Source organism: Chiloscyllium punctatum, chromosome 17 (assembly GCF_047496795.1).
Source record: "Chiloscyllium punctatum isolate Juve2018m chromosome 17, sChiPun1.3, whole genome shotgun sequence".
NCBI lineage: Eukaryota > Metazoa > Chordata > Chondrichthyes > Orectolobiformes > Hemiscylliidae > Chiloscyllium > Chiloscyllium punctatum.
Window position 1 is genome coordinate 48,202,010 of NC_092755.1, and position 24,993 is coordinate 48,227,002.

The following is a 24,993-nucleotide window of genomic DNA, read 5'->3' on the forward strand; positions in this document are numbered from 1 at the left end:
CACTCCACTGGTGATGGAGAGGAGACTGATGGAGTTGGATTAATTTGCTTTTTCTGTACAGGAGAAAGTGAGGACTGCAGAGTCAGATTCACAAAGTGTGGCGCTGGAAAAGCACAGCAGGTCAGGCAGCATCCGAGGAGCAGGAGAGTTGGTGTATTGGGTGTAAGCCCTTCGTCAGGAATGTGGAGGGGGAAGGGGGCTGAGAGCTAAATAGAGCAGTTGGGGGGGGGAAGATAGATGGGAAGGTGAATGCAGATGGGGGCTGATGGTGATAGGCCGGAGGGGAGGGTGGAGGGGATAGGTGGGAAGGAAGATGGACAGGTAGGACAATTCAAGAGGGTGGTGCTGAGTTGGAGGGTTGGATCTGGGATGAGGTGGGGGGGAGGGGCGATTGAGAAACTGGTGAACTTGATGTTGATGCCGTGTAGTTGAAGGGTCCCAAGGTGAAAGGTGAGGCGTTCTTTCTCCACTTGGCAGGTGGCTTTGATTTGGCGGTGGAGGAGGCCTGGGACTTAGAGTCATAGTCATAGAGATGTACAGCATGGAAACAGACCCTTCGGTCCAACCCGTCCATGCCGACCAGATATCCCAACCCAATCTAGTCCCACCTGCCAGCATCCGGCCCATATCCCTCCAAACCCTTCCTATTCCTATACCCATCCAAATGCCTCTTAAATGTTGCTATTGTACCAGCCTCCACCACTTCCACTGGCAGCTCATTCCATACATGGACTTGGCGGAGTGTGAGGGGGAGTTGAAGTCGTCAGCCACAGGGCGGTGGGTTGTTTGGTGCATGTGTCCCAGAAATGTTCTCTGAAAGGCTCGTAAGTTGGCATCCTGTCTCCCCAATGTAGATCCGACCACATCAAGAGCAATGGACAAAGTAGAAGAGGTGGGTAGATGTGCAGGAAAGTCTCTGCCAGATGCGGAAGGATCCTTTGGGGCCTTGGATGGACGTGAGGGGGGAGGTGTGGGTGGAAGTTTTTACACCTCTTGTGGTGGAAGGGGAAGGTGCCCAGTGTTGGTGGGGGTTGTGGTGGCTGAGGGAATGGTCTCTGCTGAATGCTGATAGGGATTGGAATGGAAATATATCTCTGGTGGTGGGTCTGTTTGTGGGTGAGGTGGAAGGTAAGGACGGCGGGGGGATTCTGTCCTTGTTGCGGTTGGAGGGGTGGGGTTCGAGTCTGGATGCGCAGGAAATGGAGGAGATGCGCTGGAGGGCATCATCGAGCACGTGGGAGGGGACATTGCGGTCTTTGAAATTGGAGGCCATCTGGGATATCTTGGAGTGGAATTGCTCCTCCCGGAGGCAGATGAGGCAGAGGAATTGGGAATAAGGGATAGCGTTTTTACAGGATGGGGGTGGGAGGAGGCGTAGTCGAGGTAGCTGTGGGAGTTGGTGGGTTTGAAGTAGATGTCCGTGTTAAGTCGATCGCCAGAGATGGAGATGGAGATGTCCAGGAAGGGGAGGGGGGGTGTCGGAGATGGTCCATGTGAACTTGAGGTCAGGGTGGAAGGTGTTGGTAAAGTTGATGAACTGCTCAACCTCCTTGTGGGAGCATGGGGCGGCACCAATACAGTCATCAATGTGGTAGAGGAAAAGGTAGGAATGGTGCCAGTGTAATTCCAGAAGAGGGATTGTTCCAGAAAGGTATAGCTGGGCCCACGTGGGTGCCCATGGCTCCCTCTCTGGTCTGGAGGAAGAGGGAGGATTCAAAGGAGAAGTTGTTGAGGGTGAGGACTGGTTCCATCATTCGAATGAGGGCATCAGTGGAGGGGGAATGGTTGGGTTGGCGAGAGAGGAAGAAACGGAGGGCTTGTCGGCCTTTGTCACGAGGGATTTTGGTGTATAGGGACTGAATTTTCATTGTGAAGATGAGGTATTGGGGGCCGGGGAATTGGAAGCCTTGGAGGATGTGGAGAGTGTGGGTAGTGTCCCAGACATATGTGGGGAGTGTCCCAGACATATGTGGGGAGTTCATGGACCAAGGGGGACAGGACAGAGTCGAGATATGAGGAGATGAGTTCAGTGGGGCAGGAGCAGGCGGAGACAAACATTTGGGGGAGCAGTCAGGTTTGTGGATTTTTGTAAGCGGTAGAACTAGGCGGAGTTGGAAGCTATGAGGTTGGAGGCTGTGGATGGGAGATCCCTTGAGGTGATGAGGTTGTGGATAGTTTGGGAGATGATGGTTTGGTGATGAAAGGTGGGGGTCATGGTCAAGGGGACCTTAGGAAGAGGTGTCAGCAAGTTGGCAGCTGGCTTCAGCAAGATAGAAGTCGCTGTTCCATTCTACTACTGCACTCCACCTTGTCAGCTGGTATAATGGTGAGGTTGGGGTTGGAGTGGAGCGAGTGGGGGGGCTGCATGTTGTGAGGGAGAGAGACCCTTCCACATTCCTGATGAAGGGCTTATGCCCGAGACGTCGATTCTCCTGCTCGTCAGATGCTCCCTGACCTGCTGTGCTTTTCCAGCGCCACACTTTTTATGTACAGGACATACCTGGGCAATTTCCCAAACTGTTGGGTAGATACCAGTGTTGTGGCTGTACTGGAAAAGCTTGGCTAGGGGAGCAGCAAGTTGCAGAGCTTCAGCACTAATGCTGGAATGTTGTCAGGGCCCAGAGTCTGTGCAGTATCCAGTGAGTCCAACTGCCTCTTGATATCACATGGGATGAATCGAATTGGCTGGAGACCACTGGAGCAGACTGAGATGGATCATACACTCGGCATTTCATGCTGAAGATCGTTATAAATACTTCAGCCTTGTCTTTTACATTGATGTACCAAGCTCTGCCATTTACTGAGAAGAGAGATATTTCTGGGACCCCCCTCTCCCCCCCCAACTTCAGTGAATTGTTTTAACTGTCCACCGCCATTTCAAATTATTTGTGGCAGGACATAGATCTGATCCATTGACTGTGGGATTATTTCTGCTGCTGGTGATGGCCCATAGCACCTCATGGATGTCCAGTCTTGAGTTGCTGGATCGGTTTGAAGTCTGTCCCAATGAGCACAGTGATAGTGCCACACAACACGATGGAGGTTATTCTCAATGTGAAGGTGGGACTTTGTCTCCACAAGGACTGTGCGGTGGTCACTCTAACTGATACTGTCACGGACAGATCCAGTTGTAGCTGGGAGATTGGGGAGGGTGAGGTCACATATGTTTCTCCCTCTTGTTGGTTCCCTCCCCACCTGCCCCAGACCCAGTCCAGCAGCTACGTCCTTTAGGACCCGACCAGCTCCATCTGTGGGACGTTGTAATCCCCCACCCCGAGTTCATTTTGTGCCCTTACCAGCCTCAGTGTTTCCTCCAAGTGTGGTTCAACATGGAGGAATACTGATTCATCAGCTGAGGGAGGACTATACGTGGTAATCAGCAAGAAGTCTCTCTTCCCTTGTTTAACCTGAAGCCATGAGACTCCATGAGGTCCAGAGTCAACGCTGAGGACTCCCAGGGTGACTCCCTCCCGACAGATCCTCTGTCCACCCGGTGAGGCAGGATGTATCCAGGGATGGTGACGGTGGGGTCTGGGACAGTGTCTGTGAGGTATGATTCCCTGAGTATTACTCTGACAGGCTGCTGTTTGACTATATTGTGAGGCAGCTCTGCCACTAGACCTCAGAGGGGGGACTTTGCAGGGTGGACAGGGCTGTTTCTGCCATTGGCTTTTTGAAAATAGAATCCCTCGGGTGTGGAAACAGGCCCTTCAGCCCAACAGTCCACACCGACCCTCCGAAGAGTATCCCACCCAGACCCATTCCCCTACCCTCATACTTTATATTTCCCCTGACTAACACACCTAACCTACACATCTCTGAATGCTATGGAGCAATCTAGCCTGGCCAATTCACCCTGACCTGCACACCTTTGGACTGTGGGAGGAAACTGGAGCACCCGGAGGAAACCCACGCAGACACGGGGAGAACGTGCAAACTCCACACAGACTGAGGCTGGAATCAAACCCTCGGGCTGGGAGGCAGTGGTGCCAACCACTGAACCACCGTGCCAGCCTTTGTGGGTGCTGAGCAGTGTCCCGGGTGGTCCGTAGTTATTATTCCCTTTTTGAGGTAGTTTAGCGATTGATACAGCTGAGTAGCTTATTCGGCCATTTGCATGGGCTCCTGTCACAGATGGGCCAGACAATGACATATGATTGTGCTGCAGATTTCGATGACAATGCTATGGGGTCGGTCATTGGAGTTTTAGTTCACTCTCTCCATTATTGGGATTTGAACCCAAGTCTCTGGGATTCTGAACACCTAATTCTCATCCCATCTCCCACCTATTCTAGGTCAAGTACCCCTTCTAGGCCCTACTAGATTATAACAGAGGCTTCCTCGTGAGTCAGGAGATCATGTTTGGGTTGCTGTGTTAATGGAGTCTTCAGTCGCTGCTTTGGTATCTTTACACGTGGTTCAGAGTCAAACCCATCAGGGTATGTACCCTGATGGCAATCTCTACGGCAACACTAATCAGAAGCCACCTAGCAATTGACATGTAAACATAAAAGAGTGGATCAGGAGGAGGCCATTCGGCCCTTCGAACCTGCCCCACTGTTTATCATGGTCATGGCTGATTGTCCAACTCAATAGCCGAATCCTGCTTTCCACCATTAACCTTTGGTCCCATTCACCCCAAGGGCTATATCTAGCCAAGATTAGAGTGGTGCTGGAAAAGCACAGCAGGTCAGGCAGCATCCGAGGAGCAGGAAAATCGACAAAGCCCTTCATCAGGAATGAGGCTGGGAGCCTCGGGGGTGGAGGGATAAATGGGAGGGGGGGGAGGGGCTGGGGAGGAGGTAGCTGAGAGTGCAATAGGTGGGTGGGGGTTTACCTTTACCCCCACCTCCACCCACCTATTGTACTGTCAGCTACCTTCTCCCCAGCCCCACCCCCCCCCCCCCCCTCCCATTTATCCCTCCACCCCCGAGGCTCCCAGCCTCATTCCTGATGAAGGGGATCCGGCCCGAAACGTCGATTTTCCTGCTCCTCGGATGCTGCCTGACCTGCTGTGCTTTTCCAGCACCACTCTAATCTTGACTCTGATCTCCAGAATCTGCAGTACCCACCTCTGCCTGCTATATCTAGTCACCTCTTGAATATATTTGATGTTTAGGCATCAACTGCTTCCTGTGGTAATGAGTCCCACAGGCTCACCATTCCTTGGGTGAAGAAATGTCTCCACACCTCCTTCCTAAATAGTCCACTCCGAACCCTCAGACAGTGACCCCCCCCTGGTTCTGGACACACTCACCATCAGGAACATCCTCCCTGCATCTCCCCTGTCTAGTCCTGTTAGAACTTAACAACTCTTTATGAGATCACCCCCTTCATTCATCTGAACTCCAGTGAAAACAATCCTAACCTAGTCAATCTCTGCTTATACATCATTCCGGCCATCCCTGGAATCAGCTTGGGAAACCCTTGCTGCACTCCCTTGAGAGCAAGAGTAGCCTTTGTCAGAAAAGGAGACCACAACTGCACACAATATTCTAGGTGGGGCCTCACCAGGGCCCTTTATAACTGCAACAACACATCCCTGCTCCTGTACTTGAAACCTCTCACAATGAAGGCCAACATCCCATTTACCTGCATGCCTACCTTCAGTGACTGATGCACAAGGACACCCAGATCCTGCTGCACACTCCCCTCTCCCCATTTACACCCATCGTACCAGACCTCTCCTCTCACAAAGTGTCAATTCTTGCCCCCTGTTGGGCTGTGGTGCTCTTGTCTGGATTAGAGTGGTGCTGGAAAAGCACAGCAGATCAGGCAGCATCCGAGGAGCAGGAAAAGCGATGGTTCGGGCAAAAGCTCTTGTGTCCGTCTTGATGAGTGCAAAGTGCAAAACTTCAAAAACATGTCTCTTGTTCAACGATCTCAAGTTCCTTACTATGGAGTGACTATTTAAACAAATAAGTATTTCAACCAAAGGCAGGCTGCCTGAGATTCCGGGTTACCAGTTTGATAAGATCTGGTGATGCAATGCTGTGTGAAGTCTGGACCTTCCAGGCAGTGCACAATCTACACATCAGCGTGCAGACATCACTTCAACCTGAAAGGACAACTCCAGATTCCTGACAGTGTACCCCAGCTCACCCATAGTGCAGGGCCTCAGTGGGCAGCACGGTGGCACGGTGGTTAGCACTGCTGCCTCACAGCGCCAGTGACCCGGGTTCAATTCCCGCCTCAGGCGGCTGACTCTGTGGAGTTTGCACATTCTCCCCGTGTCTGCGTGGGTTTCCTCCGGGTGCTCCGGTTTCCTCCCACAGTCCAAAAATGTGCAGGTTAGGTAAATTGGCCATGCTAAATTGCCTGTAGTATTAGGTAACGGGTAAATGTAGGGGAATGGGTCTGGGTGGGTTGCGCGTCGGTGTGGACTTGTTGGGCCGAAGGGCCTGTTTCCACACTGTAATGTAATCTAATCTGTTTCTGAGGTAATTAGTTATTACAATCTATCTCAATAATGTCTACATCTATTTCCAATTAATTCGGGCACATCAACAGCTTTGGCTTGGAAGCTGTGCCTGGGGAAATAAATATTGTCATTTCTAATCTCAGTTCAGATGGATTTATTTTATAGCTGCCGCCACTGGTTCTGCACTCACAGCCCGTAGTTAAGTAACTTGGCAACAATGACGTCATCGACAATAGCCTTGGGGTGTCGAAACTGATGCTATAGAGTCATAGAGTCAAAGAGATGTACAGCATGGAAACAGATCCTTCCATCCAACCTGTCCATGCCGACCAGATATCCCAACCCAATCTAGTCCCACCTGCCAGCACTTGGCCCATATCCCTCCAAACCCTTCCTATTCATATACCCATCCAAATGCCTTTTAAATATTGTAATTGTACCAGCCCCCACCACATCCTCTGGCAGCTCATTCCATACACGTAGCACCCTCTGTGTGAAAAAGTTGCCCCTTAGGTCTCTTTTATATCTTTCCCCCTCACCCTAAACCTATGCCCTCTAGTTCTGAACTCCCCCACCCCAGGGAAAAGACTTTGTCTATTTATCTTATCCATGCCCCTCATGATTTTGTAAACCTCTATAAGGTCACCCCTCAGCCTCTGACGCTCCAGGGAAAACAGCCCCAGCCTCTCACTATAACTCAAATCCTCCAACCCTGGCAACATTCTTGTAAATCTTTTCTGAAACCCTTTCAAGTTTCACATCTTTCCGATAGGAAGGAGACAAGAATTGCACGCAATATTCCAACAGTGACCTAACCAATGTTCTGTACAGCCGCAACATGACCTCCCAACTCCAGTGCTCAATACTCTGACCAATAAAGGAAAGCATACCAAACGCCTTCTTCACTATCCTATCAACCTGCAACTCCACTTTCAAGGAACTATGAACCTGCACTCCAAGGTCTCTTTGTTCAGCAACATTCCCTAGGACCTTACCATTAAGTGTATAAGTCCTGACCTGATTTGACTTTCCAAAATGCAGCACCTTACATTTACCTAAATTAAACTCCATCTGCCACTCCTTGGCTCATTGGCCCATCTGGTCAAGATCCTGTTGTAATCTGAGATAACCTTCTTCGCTGTCATTCAATTTTGGTGTCATCTGCAAACTTACTAACTGTACCTCTTATGTTCATATCCAAATCAGTTCTTTAAATGATGAAAAGTAGAGAACCCAGCACCGATCCTTGTGGCACTCCACTGGATACAGGCCTCCAGTCTGAAAAACAACCCTCCACCACCACCCTCTGTCTTCTACCTTTGAGCCAGTTCTGTATCCAAATGACTAGTTCTCCCTGTATTCCATGAGATCTAACCTTGCTAATCAGTCTCCCATGGGGAACCTTGTTGAACACCTTACTGAAGTCCATATAGATCACATCTACCTCTCTGCCCTCATCAATCCTCTTTGTTACTTTTTCAAAAAACTCAATCAAGTTTGTGAGACACAATTTCCCACACACAAAGCCATGTTGACTATCCCGAATCAGTCCTTGCCTTTCCAAATACATGTACATCCTGTCCCTCAGGATTCCCTCCAACAACTTGCCCACCACCGAGGTCAGGCTCACTAGTCTATAGTTCCCTGGCTTGTCCTTACCACCCTTCTTAAACAGTGGCACCACGTTTGCCAACCTCCAGTCTTCTGGCACCTCACCTGTGACTATCAATGTTACAAATATCTCAGCAAGAGGCCCAGCAATCACTCCTCTAGGTCCCCACAGAGTTCTCGGGTACACCTGATCAAGTCCTGGGGATTTATCCACCTTTACCCGTTTCAAGACATCCAGCACTCCCTCCTCTGTAATCTGGACATTTTGCAAGATGTCACCATCTATTTCCCTACAGTCTAATCTTCGATGTCTTTTTCCACAGTAAACACTCATGCAAAATACTCCCATCTTCTGTAGTTCCACGTATAGACCACCTTGCTGATCTTTGAGGGGCCCTATTCTCTCCCTAATTACCCTTCAGTTCTTAAATGTATTTGTAAAATCCCTTTGGATTTTCCTTAATTCTATTTGCCAAAGCTATCTCATGTCCCCTTTTTGCCCTCCTGATTTCCCTCTTAAGTATACTCCTACTGCCTTTATACTCTTCTAAGAATTCACTCGATCTATCCTAACTTACCTTCTTTTTCTTGACCAAACCCTCAATTTCTTTAGTCATCCAGCATTCCCTATACCTACCAGCCTTTCCTTTCACCCTGACAGGGATATACTGTCTCTGGATTCTCATTATCTAATTTCTGAAGGCTTCCCATTTTCCAGCCGTACCTTTACCAGCCAACATCTGTCCTCAATCAACTTTTGAAAGTTCTTGCCTAATACCATCGAAATTAGCCTTTCTCCAAGACATCCTTGATCCTGGCACCAGGGAGGCAACACACCATTCTGATTTTTCACTGCTGGCCGCAGAAACGTCTGTCTGTACCTCTGACTTGAGAATCCCCTAACGCAATCAATTGCTTGGAAGCCGATGTACCCCTCGTTGCATTCGAGCCAGTCTCAATACCAGAAACCTGGCTGTACGTGCTGCACTCCCCCGAGAATCCATCATCCCCTACATTTTCCGAACCAGCATACCTGTTTGAAATGGGGATAGCCACAGAAGACTCCTGCACTGGCTGCCTACCTCTCTTACCCTTTCCTGGAGTTAACCCATCTCTGTGACTATATCTGAAACTTTCCCCCGCGTCCTATAACTGCCATCCATCGCATCCCCTTGCTCTTGTAAATTCCTCATTGCCTCCATGTGATCTGATGGGATTCGCATCCAAACACACTTCCTGCAGACATAATCATCAGTCACATGGACACTTTCCCTCATATCCCACATCTGACAGGAAGAGCACATCAGTCTATTAAAGGCCACCTTTGCACCTTAACAATCTACAGTCCCCAAAAATAGCACCAGCTTATTGCTGTAAAAAAATACTGCTCCAGGGTAACTTCTTACCTATGTTTCATATTTTTAAACATTTAATCAAGAGACAGATCTCAATAAAATATATAATCAAAAAAAAAAATCCACTCGACTCACTGTTGTAGATTTATAAAGAAAAAGAACAGCAAGGTTATACTTTTTAAAAACTATGCACTTCGCTGCTCCTGTGCTGGTCGGCCATTCTCTGCCATTTTAGACAACTCCTGCAGGACACCGCCCTAACCACATCTTCCCTTCACTCTCCCTGTCTGCATTTCACAGGGATCGTTCCCTCTGGACACCCGAGGCAATTCATTAACTACTAACACCCTTTCCACGGCATCTTCCCATGTAACTGCAGAAGGTGAAACACCTGCCCCTTCCCCTCCTCCCTGTCACCATCCAAGGGTCTCAACAGTCTTTCCAGGTGAAGCAGCATTTCACCTGGGCCTCCTCCAATCTTGTCCACCCCCATCCCAATGTCAATCCTTTCAGGTCTGGTCGGAAATACCCTATTGTTCTGCCTTTCTCACAATCCGATCACTTAATCTGAATTATCTACATCTTCCTTCCATTAGCACCCTCCACCCACGACCAACCCAGCTCCCACCTCAAAACTATAGCATAAATACTGCCCCCTCCACACCTCACTCCAGCTCTGATACAGAATCATCTAATTTTGAAATGTTTCCTTCCTCTATCTCCACGGATGCTGTCTAACCCACTGTGATCTCCAAGAAAACTGTGTACTTATTCTGCCCACTCTGCTGTCCTGTCACATTCGACGATCTGTGCACTATAATCCCAACTCCCTCTGCTCCTGCACTCCCTTTAGAACTGTACCCGCTATTTTCTATTGTCTTTCAGCGTTCCTTCAAAGTGCATCACCTCACAGCTCTCTGCGCTGAACCTCACCTGTCACCTCTGCGCCAATTCCACCAAGGGGTCCGTGTCCTTTTGGAGGTCCACGTTATCCTCACACTTTACATTTCCTTCACGTTTCGTGTCATCTACAAACTTCAAAATTGCCCCCTGCGCACCGAGGCCCAGATCACTCATGGGTTTATCAGGAAATAAAGTCCCATTACCAACCCCTGTTGAGCCCACCTCCAAGCCCTTCCTCCAGCCCACAACATACCCATTAATCTTCCTCTCTGTATTCTATCACTCAGTAATGTTGGGAGAAGATTGACAAGAAAGATCTAGCCAAAGGGAGATGCTCTGATGTCAGTATTGTTTAAGTATATTACTCACATCCAATGGCTCCATCTCTGTATTCCTGCATCTGGAAAGCAGCTTTTGAGGAAGACAGTCCTGTACCAGGAAGTTCTGGAGCTACTGAAAACCTGAGTACGTTCGTTATATTGATCTTTGTAAGCAATCACCAATTCCTCAATGTTTGCCAACTCTCCTGTTTTAATTTGGTTTGTCCATAAGGCTTTCAGCAGCAACACGACCAGACTTCCCATCGGAGGGGGGTGGTGGTGGGTGACTGACGAACACCAGGATTAATGGAGCTCACTTTGGGATTGGTGCTACACATCCTGTTCCTGTTTGTATCCAGAGGCTGGAGGTTGCTGGCTTCCACAACGCACCGCCTCCCCAATGTATTTCATTCAGTTCTCACATTTGCTGGACTTGCAAGAGACCCGTCATTTTTTTGGGGGAGATGGGTAGAAGATGGTTCTGAGTTGACGTCCAGATAATGGTCACCGGGTCAAGAAGACCCCAGTCTGCCCCCATGCATTTCATTGAATCCCTCCAGTATGGAAAGAGGCCCATCTAGTCCACACTGACCCTCCAAAGAGTGTCCCCCCCATAAACAAGTCTAGCCCTGTAGCTCTATATTTCCCATGGCTAATCTAGCTAGCCCATTGCGCATCCCTGGACACTGTGGGCAATTTAGCAAGGCCAATCCACCTAACCTGCACATCTTTGGATTGCAGGAGGAAACCGGAGCACCCGGAGGAAACCCACGCAGACGCGGGGAGAACGTGCAAACTCCACACAAACAGGCATCCGAGGGTGGAATCGAACCTATGTCCCTGGGCGCTGTGAGGCAGCAGTGCTAACCACTGAGCCACCGTGTCCAAGTTAAAATACCTGGTGCGTTATGTTTCAGCTAGGGTCGTCCGATGAAGAGCTGGATAGCCTCCTCTGCACAAGAACAGTTCTGTTATTTTGAGACTAACCCATGGGCTCTGGTCTCCATACCCCCCCCCCCACCCCCCGACAGTGAATTTGCCGGTCTTAGTCAGGAGTTGGTGGTGGGGGTGGGGGTAGTGTATGGTGGAGGTTTGGGGGGGGGGGGGGGGATGTTTGACTGGGCAGACTGAGATACATTGCACTGGTTGGCAATGCAAGAGAGACACTAACAGTGTCGGTTCAATTCCTCTAATGGCTGACATGGACTGGGGTTACCTTCACTTTGATTTCACATTCCCCACCCAGGTTTAGTGAGGTGATAAATCATCAGCTTTCGACCAGAGAACAAGGAAATTGGCAAAACAGCAACAAGAAGCGCAACTATTTTACACAGCGAGTGGTCAGGATCTTGTCCAAAGCAGATACAACTGGGGATTTTGAAGGAGCTTTAGGTAAGAGTCTGAAGATAAATGATTCGTGGAGCTTTGGTGGAAGGACGAGTAAGTAGGATTAGCTGATGGCTGTTTTCCCTGGAGCGTCAGAGGCTGAGGGGTGACCTTACAGAGGCTTACAAAATCACGAGGGGCACGGATCGAGTGAATGGTCATGGTCTTTTTTCCCAGGGTATGGATTTAAGGTGAGAAAGGAAAGATTTGAAGGGGACGTGAGGGGCAACTTTTTCACGCAGAGGGTGGTACGTGTATGGAATGAGCTGCCAGAGGAAGTGGTGGAGGCTGGTACAATTACAGCATTTAAAAGGCATCTGGATGGGTATATGAATAGGAAGGGTTTGGAGGGATATGGATCAAGTGCTGGCAAATGGAACGAGATAAATTAGGGATTTCTAGTTGGCGTGGATGAGTTCGACCATCCATGCTGTGTATCTTTGTGACTCTAACTAACTCGTTCTGCAAGGTGTAGACTTTTCTCTGAGTCCACGCCCATGTTTAAATACTTCAGCACACTGAGCGAACCAACTCACAGAATCAAAACAGTGGAGTGTGGGTGCGTATTCAGGAGAACGGGAAAGAAGGAGAGGGAGGTAGAGAAGTGGAGAAATGTAATGAGGGTGTTCCAGAGAGGTCACTAAAGGCTAGTTCCGATGGTGAGGTGAAGGGAGGTGATTGGGGTGTTTCGAAAGGACATCTCTTAGATCATAATAACTCATTAAATCAGAACAGCATTTGCTGTTATAAAAACAATCCGGCTAATGGTGGGTGAACTATCAGATACAGACGTGCGGTCCATGGTGTGTGAGATCTGTTACTCTGTCACTTAGTTTCACAAAAGTAGCACCTCATATATTAAATGATCTAGAATTGTGGAATCCCGACAATGTGGAAGCAGACCATTCGGCCCATCGAGTCCACGCCAAAGAGCATCCCACCCAGACCCAGTCCCTTACTTGATCCCTGCATTTCCCAGGGCTAATCCATCTAACTCCTAACTCCTGCACATCCCTAGACACTATGGGGCAAGCGAGCATGGCCGATCCACCTAACTTGCACTTCTTTGGATTAAAAATAAAAATAAAGTTGATTTTAAAATGACTGACAACAGATCCAGAAAGGACATGAGGAAAAGCCCTCTGGTGAAAAGTCAAACTACTTATACCCAGTCCGAATGTATCTTATGAATGTACCAAATCCTGTGGTAACAAAGAGAATTTACATCCAGGAACAGGCCTTTCGGCCCTCCAAGCCTGAGCTGATCCAAATCTACAGTCTAAACCTATTGCCCAAATCCTAAGTGTCTGTATCCCTCTGCAGCTAACCTACTCAACCTCTCTTCATAGCCAGCACCTTCCATACCAGGCAACATCCTCGCAAACCTTCTGCCCTAGATATTTATGGTAATTAGTTACTACTGCAAGTAGTCTATCAACAATATGGTATCTGGGTGCATCATGGCTTTCCATGGCAACCTCTCTGCTCAGGGTCTTCAGAAACACAGAGAGTTGTGATCACAGCCCGGTCCATCACACAAGCCACCCTCCCATCCATTGACTCTACGCTGCCTTGGGAAGGTAGTCAACTTAATCAAAGAGCCCCCCCCACCCCAGTTATAATCTCTTCCAACCTCTTCTGACAAGCAGAGGATACAAAATCTTAAGCACGCTACCAACAGATTCAAGAACAGCTTCTTCCCCGCTGTTATCAGACTTCTGAATGGACCGCTTCAATTCCAAATTTAATGTTGATCTCGCTCTTTGTGCAGCTGCTCTGCGGCCATAAGGTTGTACTCCTCACTCTGTTCTATCACCCTGATGGTAGGTTATGATCTGTCTGTAGTGCACGCAAGACAAAACTCTTTACTGCAACGAGGTACATGTGACAATAATAAATCAAATCCAAAAATAATGATTATCAGTCAATCTCTAGCCACAAAAGCACCAATCACAAATGTGGACTCTCAATCCTCCAGGATTTGTGTGTCTTGTGTTAAAAGGTGGCAAACAAAGGAGAGAAAGGTTTTCACCTTGCCTCCAATGGGACCAAAACACAGGAATGCCATATTTCAAACAGAATTACACTTATTGCCTTTGAAGTGTTGACAGAGGAACCTCGATTATCCAAACCAGATGAGCAGGCACTACAGAGGAACCTTGATTATCCGAACCAGATGGGCAGGCACTACAGAGGAACCTTGATTGTCCGAATCAGATGGGCAGGCACTACAGAGGAACCTCGATTATCCGAACCAGATGGGCGGGCACGACAGAGGAACCTCGATTATCTGAACCAGATGGGCGGGCACTATTTCATTCCAATAATTGATTATTCGGTTAATTGATTCAATGCCTCTCCTCTGGGGCTCGGAGTTTACTGAAGTCTCCGTTTTCCTCGCTCTGCCTGCCTTGCTCCGTCTCTCTCTCTCTCTCTCTCTCTCGGGGTTTGTTTCTGAACAGGGACACACATGTGTGTAAGGGACCTGCAGCATTGCTGAAGCCTCCTCCAAACTGCCCCCCGCCCCCATCAGTTCAATGGGATTGACACAGCGAGCACTTGCTAAGTCCGGTCCCTGTTCAGGAGACAAGGTAACATCACACTGCACACGAGCCCACGCCCCTCCCCCATCAGACCCCCCAATTCTGTCCACCAACCTGCACTCCCCAACACCCCTCATCCTCCCCCACACACCATCTGCCTTCCCTGCGCTGCCTCGCCCCCACCCACCATTGTCCCCCTCACTCTCCCCTGCCCCCACTGCACTCCACTGCCCTCCATCTTCCCCCACCCACCATCCCCGCTATCTGAACCTGCTGCCCCGCCCTCCCCGGCATGACCGTTCCCCCCCCCCCACCCCCCCAGCTGCCCCCTCCCCGCTTCCCGTCCAACCCAGCTGCCCCGGCCCTGTCCACTCCTGCACCCCCTCCCCCCCACCCCTCTCCGGGGCAGCCAGACTGGACACTAACAGCAAGACTGCTGCTGCCTTTGGGGGTAAGTCTCACTATAGCACACACACACACACGCACACACACATACATGCACACACACGCACACGCACACACACACACACACACACGCACGCACACACACACGCACGCACACACACGTACATACACACACACACGCACGCACACACACGTGCACACACATGCACACACATACACGTGCACACACATACACGCACACACATGTGCACACACACACACACAAACACACACACACGTGCGCACCTGCACACACACATACCCACACACACGTGCACACACACGCTCACGCACACGCACACACATACACGCACACACACGTGCACACACAAACACACACACGCGCGCGCACATGCACACACACGCTCACGCACACACGCGCACATGCACACACACATGCAAACACACACACGCATGCGCGCGCACATGCACACACACATACCCACACACACGTGCACACACACATACACACACACACATGCACACCCACACACATTCACACACACACGCACACACACACCCACACACACACCTTTTTACTGCAACTTTTTGACAAGTTCCACCTTTGCCCTGTACAGGAGAATATTGGAGAGATTATCTGGGAAAGGGGGGTTTACGGTATAACCCTGTGTAGTACTCCAGGGAAAGTTGGGGGGGGTGTAGAGAGAGAGAGAAAGAGGGGGTGGGCAGTCAGTCATTTGGAGTCAGTGCCTGGGCTCCCCATCGATGTCCAGGACTGTTCTTGGGCAGCATTTCAGTAAGTTCAGTTCAATTTTAGTCACTGTAAACAAAAGCCATAATCAGTGTTGGAAACACACCTTTGCTGTGATGTTTCTACCGGGACCTCGAGGAGATCTCCTTCGGATAATCCGAAATTCGGCGAAGTGATATTCAGATAACCGAGGTTCCTCTGTGCTCGGAATTTTGTCCTGAATGAAGGCTTTGATAAAGCTCTCCTACCAAGTGATTTGTAACGATGAGGAGGGTGGGGTGATTAAGGGGATGACAGAGTCTCCCATTTTAAGAGGGATTGTCAGTGAGAGCCTGTCAAACTAGGAACAACTGCGTCAAGACTCACCCTGTTATCTCACATCTGAAGTCTGAAATCAGACAAGATGGGGATAAACAAAAGACATCAATAAATTGCACTCTGCTGAAGAGTCATCTAGCCTTGGAACATTAGCTTGCACTCTCTCCTGATCTGCTGTGAGCTCCAGCAATTTTTTTGTTTTTAGCACAGATTCCAGCGTCGGCAGCAATTTGCTCCTATCAATAAACTGATCCGTGTCTATCATTGACTGGCCTGTCTCAGATAGGAGCTAGGCGGATAGATTGGGCATGCATAGGAATTCGGAACTCATTCCCAAATAAACTTTCAACAGTGCAAAAATATCGAAATTAAATACAAAATAGAGTATCATCTCAATTTATCCATTGTCAAAGTACCTCGGCAATCTGTGCAGAGTTAAGGTAAGTCTCCAGTCCCCCCTGAGTGCTGAAGTATTGATGTTATACTCATTCAGTGCTGAAACCTTTTCCCTGTGAACTTACCCAGATCCCCACGGCCAGCACCACCACGAAATAGATGACAATGACTGAGATATCCGCTGGGTTGTTGACAGCTATTGAGGGCTTGGTGTTGCCAGCACCTGTAGTGGTGGCACTGCCCGGGGATATGGTGCTGTGAGCCATTGCCACTCCTAAAACACGCAGCTTTCTCTCTCTCTCTCTCTCTCTCTCTCTCTCTCTCTCTGCCTCACTGGAACAGACAGGGAGATAATGCCGAGATTCCTGCAGCTTTTTTTATAGAGCTTACCAGCTAAGGTGTGGTTCAAATTACCTTTTTGGTTAATGACAAAACCAGGAAATCAAAAGAAAAAGGGTCGCTTCGTGCAATCAAGTGCAACTTTACTCCAATCACAAATTTGAACATTCCCCACTTGTTAATCATCAACAAAGCCTGGTTACAGGTTTCAAGCCCTCTTCAAAGGATTGCAGGGAGAAATCTGAGGCTTGACTCCCTCCTCCCAGTCGCTCCCTGTCAGAGCTGAATCGTTAAACTGAGTCCTTGTCCTGCAAACCCCAAAGTACTCTTTTCCAGGGCACTGTTTAAACTAGGGCCTGGGGGGGTGTTCCCAGTCAAGTTCATTATCATACAATCAGAGTATTTACCTCATTGCTCTTTGTAGAGTCTTGTTGTGTGCACGTTGGTACAATTATCTGGCACAATGGCACTTGTGATTGGTGGAGGTCGGTCAGCTCCAGGATAGTGTGCTAAGCCCAGCCATCTTCAACTTCTTTATCAACGACCTTCCCTCCATCATAAGGTCAGAGGTGGGGATGTTTGCTGATGTTTGATTTTATTTTATTACTGTCACATGCACCAAAGTACGGTGAAAAGAGCTGGTCGTACAAGCCTTCCAGGCAGCTCGTACTGTACAGGTGCGTCAGGGTAAACAGAGCAGAGAGCAGAATCCAGTGTTACAGCTGCCGGGAAGGCGCAGAGAGAGAGAGCAATATTAATAGCAAAGAGGTCCATTCAGAAGTCTGATAATGTGGGGGTTGCACAATGTTCAGCTCTATTCGCAGACTCTTCAGATAGAGTCATAGAGTCATAGAGATGTACAGCACGGAAACAGACCCTTCCATCCAACCCGTCCATGCCGACCAGATATCCCAACCCAATCTAGTCCCACCTGCCAGCACCCGGCCCATATCCCTCTAAACCCTTCCTATTCATATACCCATCCAAATGCCTCTTAAATGTTGCAATTGTACTAGCTACCCACTGCGTAAAAAAGTTGCCCCTTAGGTCTTTTTTGTATCTTTCCCCTCTCGCCCTAAACCTATGCCCTCTAGTTCTGGACTCCCCGACCCCAGGGAAAAGACTTTGCCTATTTATCCTATCCATGCCCCTCATAATTTTGTAAACCTCTATAAGGTGACCCCTCAGCCTCCGACACTCCAGGGAAAACAGCCCCAGCCTGTTCAGCCTCTCCCTATAGCTCAAATCCTCCAATCCTGGTAACATCCTTGTCAATCTTTTCTGAACCCTTTCAAGTTTCACAACATATTTCCGATAGGAAGAAGACCAGAATTGCACACAATATTCCAACAGTGGCCTAACCAATGTCCTGTACAGCCGCAACATGACCTCCCAACTCCTGTACTCAATACTTTGACCAATAAAGGAAAGCATTACAAACTCTTTCACTATCTTATCTACCTGTGACTCCACTTTCAAGGAGCTATGAACCTGCATTCCAAGGTCTGTTTGTTCAGCAACGCTCCCTCAGACCTGACCATTAAGTGTATAAGTCCTGCTAAGATTTGCTTTCCCAAAATACAGCACCTCACATTTATCCGAATTAAACTCCATCTGCCACTTCTCAGCCCATTGGACCATCTGATCAAGATCGAGTTGTAATCTGAGGTAACCCTCTTTGCTGTCCACTACACCTCCAATTTTGGTGTCATCTGCAAACTTACTAACTGTACCTCTTATGCTCACATCCAAATCATTTATGTAAATGACAAAAAGTAGTGGACCCAGCACCGATCCTTGTGGCACTCCACTGGACACAGGCCTCCAGTCTGAAAAACAACCCTCCACCACCACCCTCTGTCTTCTACCTTTGAGCCAGTTCTGTATCCAAATGGCTACTTCTCCCTGTATTCCGTGAGATCTAACCTTGCTAATCAGTCTCCCATGGGGAACCTTGTCGAATGCCTTACTGAAGTCCATATAGATCACATCTACTGCTCTGCCCTCATATATCCTCTTTGTTACTTCCTCAAAAAACTCAATCAAGTTTGTGAGACATGATTTCTCATGCACAAAGCCATGTTGACTATCCCTAATCAGGATTAGTGGTGCTGGAAGAGCACAGCAGTTCAGGCAGCATCCAAGCTTTCCAGCATCTGCAGTCATTGTTTTTACCTCATTTTATCCCTAATCAGTCCTTGCCTTTCCAAATACATGTACATCCTGTCCCTCAGGATTCCCTCCAACAACTTGCCCACCACCGAGGTCTGGCTCACTGGTCTATAGTTCCCTGGCTTGTCCTTACCGCCCTTCTTCAACAGTGGCACCACGTTTGCCAACCTCCAGTCTTCCAGCACCTCACCTGTGACTATCAGTGATACAAATATCTCAGCAAGAGGCCCAGCAATCACTTCTCTAGCTTCCCACAGAGTTCAAGGGTACACCTGATCAGGTCCTAGGGATTTATCCACCTTGATGCTGAAGCATTCCATGTTTAAATGCAACACAATCTGGACAATACCCAAGTCTTGGGCTGACTAGTGGGAAATGCCAGGGAATGAGCATCTCTAATGAGAGAGGATCTCATCATCATCCCTTGACATTCAGTGACATCACCATCACTGAATTCCCCACGAGCAATACCTTGGGGACAATTATTAACCAGTAAGCCTGCCCACCATCTACACAGCGCAGGTCAGGAGTGCGATGGAATACTCTCCACCTGTCTGAATGGTGGAAGCTCCAACAACTGTTGGAGATGATCCCGGACAAGCATCCCATTTGATTAGCACCATGTCCACCAGCATCCACTCCCTCCACCACCGGGGGAGCTGTCTGCACCGTCGAAATTCTCCAATGATCCTCAGACAGCTCCTTCCAAACCCACGGCCACTTCCATCGAGAAGGACAAGGGCAGCAGACACATGGGAACACCACTACCTGCAAGGTCCCCTCCAAGCCGTTCACCATTGTGACTTGGAAATAGATCGCCATGACTTCACCGTCGCTGGGTCCAAATCCTGGAACACCCTCACCAGGGGCATTGTGGGAGTTTGACACCACATGGGCGACAGCGGTTAAGTGCTGCATCTCCCCATCACCTTCTCAAGGGCATTAAGGGATGGTTAAAACCTGCTGGCCTAGCCAGAGACACCCACACCTCACAAATATACTTTTTAAAATTCTCTGTTGCTCTGTCCTGAAAGATGGTAAATCATTCCCTCTCTTCCTTTGAACCTATTCTGCACTTCACCCTGAGTGATGTGATGATCCACATCGTCGGCAAACATCATCTGAATACTTCCCTCAGTTTTTTTTTCCTGCCTGCTCCCACCCACCTGTGGCCTCAGCACCGATCCAATCTGTTGGGTCAACTTTCCAGTACAACGGTAGATGGAAAACATAGCTTTTGGACTTTAATAACATCACAACTTTTGAGAGGAACTGCAGAGTCATCCTGAGCTCAAAATGTTAACACTGCTTCTCTTCCCCCAGAAGCGGCCCAGCTCCCCGACACTCTGTTTTTCTTGCTTTTCGAGTTTGCTTTTCCAAAATGCAAGTCTCTGCAGCCATTTTGTCGCCCAGCTCCAGTTCTGTTTGATCCTGTGCTCACTGGCCTTCATCAGCACGCAGTCCGCTATTACCTCGCTTCCTATCCTTGTTTTCCAATCTCTCCATGGGCTCGTCTCCATTACCTCCTCCACCTGGCTGAGAATACTGCCTTGCTGTGGTTATGGTCTCTGGCTCTGTCCTTTACTCCCTTGTGAGCTACACCATTAACGGCAGTGCTTTCAGCTGACAAAGCCGTTACGTCCTGCAATTCTCTCCTTCAACTACCTCCCCCCTTCCTTAAAACACGTTTTAAGTTTCACATCATTGACCAGACTTTAGCTATCTTGCCTAATATCCTGGTTAGCTCAGCGTCAGCGCAGTGACTGCATTTCAGCAAGGCATGAGGGACGTGAATGGTGCTGTACAAATTAACCACCTGCTTTCCTCGTGGCTACAATTTGATGTTTTCACTGCCACGCCTAGATTTGATTACTGCTTGGCAAACGATGTGCTGCTGTTGTGGCACAATGGTAGCATCCCTACCTCTCAAGCAGGAGGAATACTATGCACTCAAGTCTGGGTTCAATTCCCACCGACGCCAGAGGTGTTTCTCAAGCAGTCTTGTGTTGATGTCACTGGTTCGGCCCAGCATTCATTGTCCAGAGGGCAGTTAAGAGGCAATCGCATTGCTGTCGGTCTGGAGTCACATGTAAGGATGGCAGTTCCTTCCCTAAAGGGCATTAGTGAATTGGGTGGGATTTTCCAACAATGGATTCACACTCACCATTAGACGCTTAATCCCAGATTGTTGTTGGATTCAAATGTCACAATCTGCCATGGCAGGATTTGAACCCAGATCCACCGAACATTACTTGGCTCTACCAGATTAATAATGTAGCAATAATATTACTGGGCTGTCACCTCCTCGATAACAACATACATATGTACATATAATTAACATAATCCGAACTGCATGGTGGATCAGTGGTTAGCACTGCTGTCTCACAGCACCAGGGGTGTGGGTTCGATTCCAGCCTCAGGTGACTGACTGTGTGGAGTTTGCACGTTCTCCCCGTGTCTGCGTGGGTTTCCTCCGGGTGCTCCGGTTTCCTCCCACAGTCCAAAAATGTGCAGGCCAGGTGAATTGGCCATGCTAAATTGCCTATTGTGTTCAGGGATGTGCAGGCTGGGTGGGTTAGCCGTGGGAGATGCAGAGATTGGGTGGGATGCTCTTTGGAGGGTCAGTATGGGCTGAGTGACCTGTTTCCACACTGTAGGGATTTGACAATTCTATGCTCAAACTTACAAATACCGATTGCCATTGTAATCTTTGCAAATCTCTGAACCCTTTGACAGTACATTTGAACATTGGACAAAGTGAAACATTACACAACACCAGGTATCTACTTGATGAAGGAGTGTCGCTCCGAAAACTTGCACTTCCAAATAAACCCGTTGGACTATAACCTGGTGTTGTGTGATTTTAACTTTGTCCACCCCAGTCCAACACATCTCCACATCATGGCAATACATTGGACGCCGACTCAATTATATATGCACAAAACTCTAATCTAAAGTGGACCTCTATCTAATTAAGTAGGTGTTTACTGATTTAATATTAGTTGCAACATTATAATAACCATCAATCTACCTGATATAAAAATAATGGTGACAAAGCAAATGCAGTAAAGATCACAAATTCCAACAACTAATTCCAATTAGCATGCAATTTCCAGCTGACCTCAGCAACGACCCCACTGGTCGAATTTTTATAATTTTTCAGGACATTATTCATTGATGAGATCTCAGAAAGACTAGTGACTGCCCTCGTTTCTGCTCCTCCCTAACTGCCCTGGAATGGAATGGTTAACGGAGCGGTTTCAGATGGGAGTTAAGAGTCAATCGTATTACAGGGGTTCCGAAGTCAAGTAGAGCTAGCTATGCATGAATTGAATGGAATGAGGTTTGTTGTCACATGTACTCACAGGAGTACAGTGAGATGTTTACAAGTTGCACTTGCAGTGCTATCTAAGGTATAAAGGTACCCAGGTATTTAGGTACAAATTCATAGGGGACAGAAAGAGAAAAATAAAGAAATAAAAACTCCAGTAATAAATTCGAAATATTAACAAGGAAGAGTTTAGAATAACAGCCAATCAAACCCAGATCACACCGGGCTACACCTGGAGACGGGGAGTTTGTGTCCACGCTGAGACGGGGAGTTTGGGTCCACACTGAGACCGAGAGTTCGGGTCCACACTGAGGCCAGGAGGTTGGGTCCACACTGAGACGGGGAGTTTGGGTCCACACTGAGACGGGGAGTTTGTGTCCACACTGAGACGGGGAGTTCGGGTCCACACTGAGGCGGGGAGTTCGGGTCCACACTGAGACCGAGAGTTTGGGTCCACACTGAGACGGGGAGTTTGTGTCCACACTGAGACGGGGAGTTTGTGTCCACACTGAGACGGGGAGTTTGGGTCCACACTGTGACGGGGACCTGAACGCCTGGTCGCAGTGTGGACCTGAACTCCCCATCTTCCCTCTGGAATTCAGCTCTTTTGTCCATGTTTGACCCAAGGCTGTAATGAGGTCAGGAGCACAGGGGGAGACTGAGTAAGATCATCCGGTGGGCACTTGCGGCTGAAGATTGTTGTAAATGCCTCAGCCTTCTCTTTGATAGTGACAGGTTGGACTCTTCCATCTTTGTGAAGGGGGAGCGACTCCTCTCCAAGAAGCTGTGAAATGTGGGGGCAGTGTGTGGGTGTGGGAAGGTTTGTTTGGGGAAAAGGGAAGAATGTCAGGAGTGGGATTTGAACCCACGCCCCTAGAAAGGGACCAGAATTCACAAACCCAGATGCAGAGCAAGGACTAACACTCCTTGAGTCTGGCGCCTTAGACCACTCGGCCATGCTGACAAGCTGCTGCAGATGTCCTTCCAGATGTCTTTCTCACTCTGTACAATTAGTCACCTTGCTCTTGTGCAGACACAAAATGCAATTCCGCATTTCTGCAGCTCCCTTGCATTCACACTCAGCAACAATCCCTCATACACAGTCTCACTCTCGCACACACACACTCTCTCTCACATGCACACGCACACACACTCTCTATCTGTCTCTCACACACACACTCTCTCTCTCACATGCACACACAAACACACTCTCTCCCTCTCATACACACAAATTCTCCCTTTCTCTGTTTCTCTCTCACACACACACTCTCACTTACACACACACACTTCTCCCTCTTACACACACACAGACACACGCACTCTCTCACACACACACTATCTCACACACACACTCTTTCTCACACACACCAACAAATTCTTCCTCTCTCTCTCTCAGACACACGCAAACACACTCTTGCACACATACACATACAAATTCTCTCTCTCTCACACGCACCCACTCTCACTCACACACACACATACACGCACATACACACACACATTCTCTCTCTCTCAAACACACTCTCTCTCACACACACACATTCTTTCACTCTCTCACACACAAAGACACATGCACACTCTCTCTTACACACACACACGCACACTCTGTCTCTCTCACACACATACACACTCTGTCTCTCTCAAACACACCTACAAATTCTCCCTCTCTGTTTTTCACACACACACATGCCCACACACTCATATACACACTCACACCCTCTCTCTCTCAAACACACATATACACATACTCTCTCTCACACACACTCTCACTCACACACACACAGACAGAAACAAACACACACTCTCAGACACATACTCACACACATTCTCTCACTCTCACACAAACACACACACGTACACGCTGCCTCTCTTGCGCTCACACACACACATGCACTCCCTCTCACACACACACACGCTAACATACACACTCTCTCTCCTTCACACAAACACACACTCTCTCTCTCACACACACGCCCACACGCACATACAATCTCACACACACACACCTCTCTCTCTCACACACACACACACTCTCTCTCACACGCACACAAACACATGCTAACACACACACGCTCTCTCCTTCACACACACACACATACACACACACACATTCTCTCTCTCTCTCTCTCACACACACACACACACACACACAAACACAATCAGGTCAGGAGCTGAGTGACCCTGGGGGAAGCCAAACTGGGTGTCACTGAGCAGGTGCTGCTTGATCGCACTGTTGGTGAGCCCTTCCATCACTTTACCGAGGATTGGGAACAGATGGATGGGAGAGGAATTGGCTGAGTTGGATTTGTCCTGCTTTTTATGTCCACGACATACCTGGATAATTTCCCACATGGCCAGGTCGATCCCAGTGTTGTCACTGTCCTGGGAGAGAATGGCTAGGTGTGAGGCACGTTCTGGAGCTCAAGTCTTCAATACTATTGCCAGATGCTGTCAGGGCCCACAGCCTTTGCAGTATCCAGTGTCTCCATCCATTTTCCTGATATCTTTTTTTTATTTCAAAATATACTTTATTCATGTAAATAAATCTCTGGTACTTGTACAATTTTTCCATGTTGTTCATAGTTATTTACATTGCATGTCTTAACATTTCAAAGAACAAATTGAATTAATCGAATTCACAGTTATCCTATTAACAGTTACCTTTATTAACTATCCAGTCTCTTGGTATTTGGCTGTGGCTTCAGCGGAACCCCCCTACTGAGTGGGTGCCCTGTTGTATGA

General features: G+C 48.5%; 1 protein-coding gene and 1 non-coding gene across 3 annotated transcripts in view; both read right to left on the bottom strand.

The window, feature by feature from the left end:
- The window catches only part of slc5a1 (solute carrier family 5 member 1), a 102,949-nt gene extending 86,230 nt beyond the window's left edge, over positions 1-16,719 (bottom strand). Inside the window, exon 1 of one of the 2 annotated variants that reach the window (XM_072587093.1) lies at positions 16,535-16,719. In XM_072587093.1, coding sequence (XP_072443194.1) covers positions 16,535-16,675 — 141 coding nt within the window. In that variant the 5' untranslated portion in view covers positions 16,676-16,719. The remainder of the gene's footprint in view (positions 1-16,534) is intronic. The other variant, XM_072587092.1, reaches the window with a different exon arrangement.
- Positions 16,720-23,095: 6,376 nt separating this feature from the next.
- trnal-caa (transfer RNA leucine (anticodon CAA)) lies at positions 23,096-23,215 on the bottom strand. The gene is made up of 2 exons: positions 23,178-23,215; positions 23,096-23,141 (listed from the first exon to the last, which is right to left on the bottom strand). It is a non-coding gene; the product is annotated as a tRNA-Leu (tRNA).
- Positions 23,216-24,993: the final 1,778 nt, after the last annotated feature.